The sequence below is a fragment of the Dendrobium catenatum genome, unplaced genomic scaffold, assembly GCF_001605985.2.
Source record: "Dendrobium catenatum unplaced genomic scaffold, ASM160598v2 fragScaff_scaffold_908, whole genome shotgun sequence".
Lineage (NCBI taxonomy): Eukaryota > Viridiplantae > Streptophyta > Magnoliopsida > Asparagales > Orchidaceae > Dendrobium > Dendrobium catenatum.
This window is the reverse complement of record NW_021319370.1, coordinates 465,988-474,797: the sequence shown is the minus strand read 5'-3', so window position 1 is coordinate 474,797 and position 8,810 is coordinate 465,988. Positions and strand designations below refer to the sequence as shown.

The 8,810-nt window shown below is 38.4% G+C and overlaps 1 protein-coding gene across 4 annotated transcripts in view; it reads left to right on the top strand.

The window, feature by feature from the left end:
* LOC110112749 (long chain acyl-CoA synthetase 6, peroxisomal) overlaps positions 1–8,810 on the top strand; it is a 72,683-nt gene that overhangs the window by 47,264 nt on the left and 16,609 nt on the right. For all 4 annotated transcript variants that reach the window (XM_028697282.1, XM_020845066.2, XM_028697281.1 and 1 more), the window contains exons 17-18: positions 5,430–5,553; positions 5,632–5,718. In XM_028697282.1, the coding sequence (XP_028553115.1) occupies positions 5,430–5,553; positions 5,632–5,718 (211 nt within the window). The remainder of the gene's footprint in view (positions 1–5,429; positions 5,554–5,631; positions 5,719–8,810) is intronic.

Here is an 8,810-nt window from a genome sequence, read left to right as displayed (position 1 = left end):
TGATGTAGACAAAGGGGGGGGGGGGGTCAACTCTTGTCCAAAATAATATGAATTTTGGCTTCCCTTGAGTCTACTAATTGAGCTGGAATTTTAGCTCATTTATGAGCTGGATTTTAGTTCATTAAATGGAACTAAAAGATAGCTCATTATTAGCTATGATTTTAGCTCATATTTATCTTTTATTTAAATGCACTTTTATTATAGTTTTTACTGTCTTAAAAGTTGTCTCTTGGGTTTCCAAAAAGAGCTTTTGGAACCCAAGATAGTTGTTTAGTCTTCCCATGTGTGGCTCCTTGAATTCCACCATGGCTTTATTTTCTTTTGCCCCCTTGGATTCCGGCCGGCTGTTGGTTTCCCATGCCTGTGCTCCCTCCTGTGACCGTGCCCCCTTGGTTCCCGCTCGGCCTCCTTGGTTCCCGCAGCCGCCACTTCGGTTCTTGGGTTGGGATGTGTTTTTTCGTGCAAAGTAATTATGTGTATGTTGTGATGTTTAGAATTCCTATGAGAATTTAATGTTAGTGTCTTTTGGTCCTCCCCTTTCATACCTATATATATGGGGGTATTGTAATGTTTTAAAAAGTTGAATGTGATGTTATTTTTGGAAAAGTTATAACCTGCGGGTTTGCTTGGAAATCATGCGGGCTCTTTCCACCATTCTTTCTCATCCCCTCCGGAAATCCTGCGGGCTCTTTCCAACCTTTCTTCTCGGGCTTCTAACCTCTTTCATCTCTCCCGCAAGTGCCACTCCACCTGTATCCCTCTTCTCAAGTGAAGCAATTTTAGGGTGTCTTTGATCGAGTCAAGTTTTGTTTTTTTTAATTTCTTTATATTTCTTTAATTTGAAATATAAGAGTTAGTTTGTCCTCATTCTAGTTTTTCTTCTTCGTCGTGTTCTTTGTCGTCGTAGAAAGATAATTTCTTTCTATATTTTTTGTGATAAAAAAATATAGGGCCCCCCTATATTTTTTGATTGCATTATTTGGTATCAGAGCAAGTTAGGAAGTCCTAGGTTTGTGGTTTGTCAAATTTGTTTTAGTCGTCAAGTGGTAGTTTGTCAAAGTTTTGTTGTCAAATTTTGTTTTGTCGAGTTTGTTAAAGAGTCTTAATTTGAGTCTAAGTTTAGGCTGAATTTTTTGAGTCTTTTTTTTAGTCTGTCAAAAAATGGAAAATACCCAAAATATGGCTACATTCAAGAAAGAAAGCGATCAACATAATCCTGATGTCCCACTTCTATTGGACAGATGGTTACCTACAGAAGGAGATTCTACCGACTCACTTCAAGATCGTTTATACAAGCTTCAGTATCACATGTTCCTATGTGATCAAAAACTTGAGAGCTTTGTCCATTCCTTCTTCTACCTCTCGTAAGCCTTTTGAGAAAAGTGGTAAAGTTTCAACATCCACAGAGTCACCTATATCTCCTTCATATAAAGAAAGGTCAGAAACATTAAATATAGGAGAAGTTCCAACAGTAATAGGTAGATCCAAGAGGTATGCATTTGTGCCCAGCTTTCAGATAATTTGGAAAGGTCCGAATTTTTTTCTGCTTAGTTTACCAAAAGTTCCAACCGGAAATCGTTGCCAACGAAAGTAAGCCATTACCATGTCACATTCTTTAAAAATTACCCCTCTTCGATGTTTATCTGTAGCCGCTTTGTATTTGACATTAGTTATATGGAGTTTTTCAAGAACTTGCTCTTGGACTGATTTGATATGGTCAAAAGATTCTAAAGCTTCAGCACTTACTTTGTTAGGTAAAGACAAATCATTCCTATCCAAAATATGTGGAATAGACTGACCATATAAAATTTCAAAGGGAGTTTTTCCAGAAGTTCTATCAACAGAATTATTATATGCAAATTCAGCTTGGGGAAGAATTAAATCCCATTGAAAAGGTTTCTCACCAGCAAGACATCTCAAAAGGTTTCCCAAACTTCGATTGACAACTTCAGTTTGTCCATCGGTTTGAGGATGATAAGCACTACTAACTTGAAGAGAAGTGCCTAATTTAGCCCATAGAGTTCTCCAAAAGTGACTTAAAAATCTAGTATCCCGATCAGAAGTAAATGTACGAGGGACACCATGAAGACGAACAATTTCTTTAAAAAATAAATCAGCCACATGTGAAGCATCCGAAGTTTTTTTGCAAGGGATGAAATGAGTCATTTTACTAAAACGATCAACAACAACAAAAACAGAATCATGCTTTCTAGGAGTAACCGGAAGACCAAGAACAAAATCCATAGAAATATCCTCCTAAGGTTTATTTGGAATTGGGAGAGGAGTGTATAAACCAGTATTCTGTGATGTTCCTTTAAAAGCTTGATAGATTTTACATTGTTTCACTAATTTAGCAATTTGTTTTCTCATATGAGGCCATAAATATTTTTCTTCTACCATAACAATAGTTTTCTCTTGACCAAAATGTCCACTCAAAGCCCCACTATGAAGTTCATGCACTAACTGTTCTCTTAAGGAATTATTTGAAATGCAAAGTCTAGAACCTTTAAACAAAAACCCTTGCTGAATAATGTATTGACCCGATGGATGAGTTCCTGAAGAAAGACAGACTTCCCAATTCCCAAATGTCTTTAAAGTCAGAATCACTGGCATAAGTTTCTTTCAAAAACTCAAAAGAAGTAACAGTCGGGTAAATAGTTATTAACAAGTGAGACCTCCGACTTAAAGCATTAGCAACTTTATTCAAAACACCAGTTTTATGTTTGATATGAAAAGTATATTCTTGCAAAAATGAAACCCATTTGGCATGCCTCTTATTCAAATTTTTTTGAGAGCCCAAAAAACGAAGTGCTTCATGATCAGTATTTAAAACATATTCTCGTTGAATCCAGTAACATCTCCAGAATTTTAAAGCTTGCACAATAGCGTAGAACTCTAAATCATAAGTAGAATACTTAGACCTAGTTTCATTCAGTTTCTCACTAAAAACACAATTAGGAAACCTTCCTAACCAGCCCACCCCCTGAAGAATAATAGCTTGCCTTGGCCCCACAACGGGGCCCAAAATCACCCCCTTTACCGCCCTTGGTTCCACCCTACCAAAGGGCTGGTTTGGGTCTTGGCGCATTATAAACTTTATGACAGGCTGGGTCTACTGAAGGTTGCTTTTCCTATTGAGCTTCTAATAATAACAAACAGATATGAGAGCTTTCTTAACTGGTGAAGTTGCTTTAAGGAATTGTTTCACAGCTGTAGGTGGCGTCAGAGGAGAAACTTATATCAGAAGTTGTTCCGTGTTTAACCATCTTCACGACCATGATGGAAGATGAACTGAGAGAAGAACTAGAGAATTATGAGGGATATAAAAGATTGAGGAAATGGCAATTTGATGCAATCAAAAAATATAGGGGACCCTATATTTTTTTATCACAAAAGAAATTGACACCGACAAAACAAACACTTCCAACGAAATGATTAAGAATGAGAAGTAGGACGAGCAAACTTTTACATTTCAAATAAAACTAAAATAGAAATTAAAAAAATACACGACGACGGATTACAAATCCTGACTCGAAATCAAAAGACACCCTATAGTTGCTTCACATTTAGAAGAGGGATACAGGTGAGGTGGTCACTTGCGGAGAGACGAAAGAGGTTAGAAGCCCGAGAAGAAAGGTTGGAAAGAGCCCGCAGGATTTCCGGAAGGGATGAGAAAGAAGACGGACAAAGCTCGCTAGCTTATCCAAGCAAACCCGCAGGTTATAGTTTTCCAAAAATTACATATAATTCACTTACTTCAAACATTATAAATCCCCCATATATATAGGTATGAAAGGGAATACAAAGAGACACTAACATTAATTATCCCAAGAACCTAAACAGCACATAGCATTAAAACACTTAATTGCTTTGCACGAAAAAACACACCCAAGCCAAGGAACCGAAGAGTCAGCCACGGGAGACGAGGAAGCCGCACAGAACCAAAGAGCCACGGCCACGGGAAAGAGCCCAGGCACGGAAAACTAGCAGCCGGCCGGAATCCAAGGTGGCAAATGCATTAAAAATCATGGTGGAATTCAAGGAGCCACACATGGGAAAATAAAACATCAATCTTGGAATTCCAAAAGCCCTTTTGGAACCCAAGAGGCAACATAACTTTAAACATTAAAAACTATAATAAAAGTGCATTAAATAAAAGATAAATATGAGCTAAAGCTTAGCTAATAATGAGCTAACCCTTAGTTCAATAAGTGAATTAAAGACCAGCTCATAAATGAGCTAAAATTTCAGCTCAAATTTATTTGAGCTAGTAGACTCAAGGGAAGTCAAAAATCTAATTATTTTTTACATGAGTTGACCCCCCTTTGTCTACATCACAATTCAAATTACATAATACATAGAGAATACACAGCCCAAATAGTGGGCAAAAGGCGGGAAAGTGTGAACGCCTGAACGTCCATGAGTGGAAAAATGGAAAAACAGTTGGCACAAATATTGGGATGTAAACACAGAACAATCTTCTTCTTTCTTTGCAAATATGTAACTAGGAAATCAGGGTCTTTGATTTAGCGTGTGGTGGTTCTTTGTTGGAATGAACTGGGAGATAAAGTAGGGAATCACTGCAAGAAACCGGCAGGGTCCAGCTCGCTGGATTGTCATGCCAAGCTGGGTTAGATTGTTGTCCTCTTTATGTACTATTTCAGAATAGGTTCCTAATTCCTATTGGTTTCTTTTAACATCTTGATTGCTGTCCGCCTTTTCATCACCTTCCAGATATGATTTCAGAAATCTAGCAGCCATGATATCTTCCAATCCATGGCAAGGCTGCTGTTTGCAGTTCTTATTGGGTCCAAAATTACTACAAATCTAAATTTATTTTGCCAAATCTTGTTGGTAGTTAACTCTATAGCTGTTAAGTGTAAGAATTTGCCTTTTCAGAGATTTATCAGCGTCTATTTTATTGCGTTTGAAATATGTCATCCTTCGCAGGATTGATTAGAAAACTGAAATGCCGGTAATCCTATTTGTTCCTATCTCTTATAATACAATATATTTTTCTTGTATTATATACAATATAAATTGACAACAACAACAACATCAAGCTTTTAACCAACTACGTGGGATCGGCGACACGAAGCCTTTTTAACCAAGTTAGTGGGATCGGCTACACGAAGCCTTTTTCTCCATTGTGTCTTGTTAAAATTCAAATTCTCATTTAAATCTATTAAAAAAAAGTTCGTTTCTGAATTGACAGTGAAGTTATTTCGCTTGTCAGTTTGTGTTGGTTTACTTCCATTTGGTTACTTTTCCATTTAGATCTATCTGTCAGGAATATTTCAGTTGGTCATAATTTCAAATTACATAGCTTTTAAAGAGGAATGCAAATTTTTTTATGCTCTCTCTTTGCTGTTATGGCTTCTATATATCAAATTGTCCTCTTATATTAATCTTGCTTTTTATACATCCAGAAATCAAGCTTGTTGATGTTCCTGAGATGAACTACACCTCTGAAGACCATCCATATCCTCGTGGAGAAATCTGTGTTAGAGGACCTATAGTATTTCTAGGCTACTACAAAGATGATGTGCAGACGTAATTGCTTTTTCTCAGTAATTCTTTTGAATTTACCTCAAATTTAGTTGATGATTTGAAACCTTGAACGATGTACAGGAAGGAGGTTGTTGATGAAGATGGATGGCTGCATACTGGAGATATTGGTCTATGGTTACCTGAAGGACGTCTAAAAATCATTGATAGGTAAATTTTAAGCTTGCACCTCTGTTGCAAGTCCTACGGATAAATTATAAACTTTCCCTCATAATTTCTGTTGTTTACGCAGGTTTTTTTGTTTGTGAAAATCTGCTTCATTATGTTTCTTGGGAACTTCCACTACTTGTCCCTTTACTGTTTATCTGGTGAAGCAGCTTATTAAAAATTGAATTAACACTAGGAAGTTTTACTCCATGACAATATTTTGACAAAATTTTTGCATGCTAAAAAAAAAAATTCACTCAAGTCCAGCTTTCTCTCAAGGATATAGGTAGAGTTTTTAAGAGTACGGTCTAAAAAGAAGGGATGTCAAGGCCATGATGTCTTGATTCAGATGTGAAAAAGTGATTGCAACCACTCAGCATGTGGGCTAGTGGTGATGAGGACATCAGGCTTTGGAGAGTTTACCAGAGGCGGGGCCGACGATCTACGGCCACAATCGCACCGATTTATTTTTGAGTTATCATATGTATTTTATTTATTTTATGCATTTTTCGTTTCTACCCTCACTTGAGGGAATTTTGTTTGTGACCCTTAGGGGCATATGTGTCTTTTTTTATTGTTCATTGTAAACCCTAGCTATTTATATCCCCTCTTCCTCTTTGGATAGGTAATAAATGTTTATTATGAAAATTTCAGCAACCATGTGTTTTTGTGAGACCTTAGAGTTCTTGGAGAAAAATTCCTAGGTGAGGGAATTAGATCACCCACTAGCCGCAAGAAACATCCGGGTTCGTCATCTTTTCTTTCTCGTCCCCTCCCTTCCTACTCCATTAAACCGCCAGTGATGTATAACTAAATGCTTAAAATGAATCTAAAAGAATTTGCACGATTTCTTGGTAAGAGCAATTACGATTAAAACTATTAGCAAATTAAACGAACAAATAAAATATAAGAGTGGTCACTTCCGTTTAGGCTAAGTTGCATACTAAGCATTTGGATTATCAAAACAACATAGAAAATCAAGTCATGCAAATAGAATAGCCTTCAACAGAAATCCCTAATCTAACAATAAGATTAGAAGCCAATAAAGTGCACTCAATCCTACGTTTACTAAGCTTAGGCAAAGGTGAAGTTCGGTTCCTTGTGAATCTCCATCACCTACAAGATTAGGGGAATTAGAGAAGTAAAATAACAAGGGGAAGAAGTTCACCCTTATCAAAACCCGGAGACAAGTAGGCGATGTGTTGACAAAGTTTGACGTAGTTTCTTGTGAAGGTTCAATTGGAGGAGAAGAGATCTCTTCCAAGCGTCGAAGTGTTGAATATATTGATCCTTTGTCGCATTGAAGAAACCTTCAAGAAAGAAGGGGGCTTCCTTCAACAATTCAAGTAGGAGAAGGCCGGCCACGGAAGGAGAACCACACGTGGAGTAGGGTGAGATTGATGGAGCGCTCTAATTTCAAAAATCTGAAATAAATTTCAGATTTTGAAAGTAAGGGGGGGGGGGGGGGGGGAGGGGCAAAAATTAGGAGGGGAAATTAATCTCCCTAAATTGGGCGAGGAGCGTTAATGAGAGAGAGAGAGAGAGAGAGAGAGAGAGAGAGAGAGAAGGGAGGAGGGGGCGGCGGCAACTTGAGAGAGAAGGTGGGGATTTATTTCCTAAATCAATTATTTGATTTTGAGAAATAAATTAGGAGTATGAGCTTTAGCAAAATTCGGCCAAAGGAGATGAGGAGGTGTTTGAATTCTTTCCAAAAGAGCCAATGGGGTTTTGGAAAGAAATCCCCAAGGGGAAACTAGTGGGGCCGGCGACAATAGGGAGAGGTGGGCTTTAATGAGGCAATCAAGGCTTCCTTAAATTAATAAATTAAATTTGGGAAGAAATATCTCATCCCAAATTAATTTAAAATTCAAAAGCTATGATTTGGAAAGTTTCCAAAATTAGGATTTCTAATTTAGGAAATAATTTCAAATTCAAATAAATTTGAATTTGCCTTTAATTGCATTGCCTAAATTAAGAAAACTAAATTAGGAAAGCTTTAATAACAAAGGGGAGTTGGGAGGGGGGCCAAAGAAGGGCCGGCGACAAGGTGGAGGGGTCATGGGTGGTGGGGTGGCTGGATTTAGCCGTCGGGTGGGAAAAACAAGGAAGGCCGACGATTAGGTTAGGGATGGAGGTAGTGTGGCCAGATGGTGGTGGTGGGAGGAGGGAAAGAAAGAGATAGAAAATAAGAACCACGAACCCGACCGTCTCCAAGGTTGGTTGATGTAGGCAACGGGGGGTCAAATCAAGTTGGATTTTATTTTCAGTAAGCTTTAATATCTTCTACTAGATGTCAGCCTATGATGCACCAACACTTCTCCTCAAAGAGGCGTGCAGTGTCCGACACCGTGTATGACACGACACTCGTCCGACACTCCTCACACAAACCCTAGATCTCAAAAATGATTCAAATTCAAGATGAGCCCCTCTCCCTCCTAATCCTCCTAATTAACAATCAAGGATTCCTACAAATTACCTAAACAACCCTTTGCATTTAAAAATTTCCCTCCCACATAATTAAATCAGCCCCAAGTGGGGTCCACCTTGTCCGCCCCCTCCTCTGGGCGTTTCCGCCCCCGCCTAATGTAGACTCGGGCTGAACCGGGTCTAGCCGGCCCCTCTTGGGCCGGTTCATGCGTAACATTACTCCCCTCCCAAAAACTCACCTTGTCCTCAAGGTGAAAAGAAGGGAATTGCTCCTTCACTCTTTTAAAAGGCTCCCATGTAGCGTCGAAATCTGGAAGGCCTCTCCATTTTAGCAGCACTTCTTTGTTGCCCATTTTATCTGGTCGGACTCCTGCAAGCTCTAGTGGTTCTACAACCACTTCTAAATCCTCCGTCATAGTAGCTGGTAGTTCTGCACTCACTGCATGCTCCCCAATGGCTCTTTATTATTATTTGTCATTTTTAATATGATATTACATTAATATATATAGAATATATAAAAAAATGTATTGCCGTGTCAGCGCCGTACCCGTGTCCTATATTTTCAAAAAAAGCCGTGTCTCGTGTCGCTATGTCCGTGTCCGTGCATCATAGATGTCAGCTCATTAATATCTAGTAGAGTGTCTTAAGCTCATAAATTGAAGATTTAT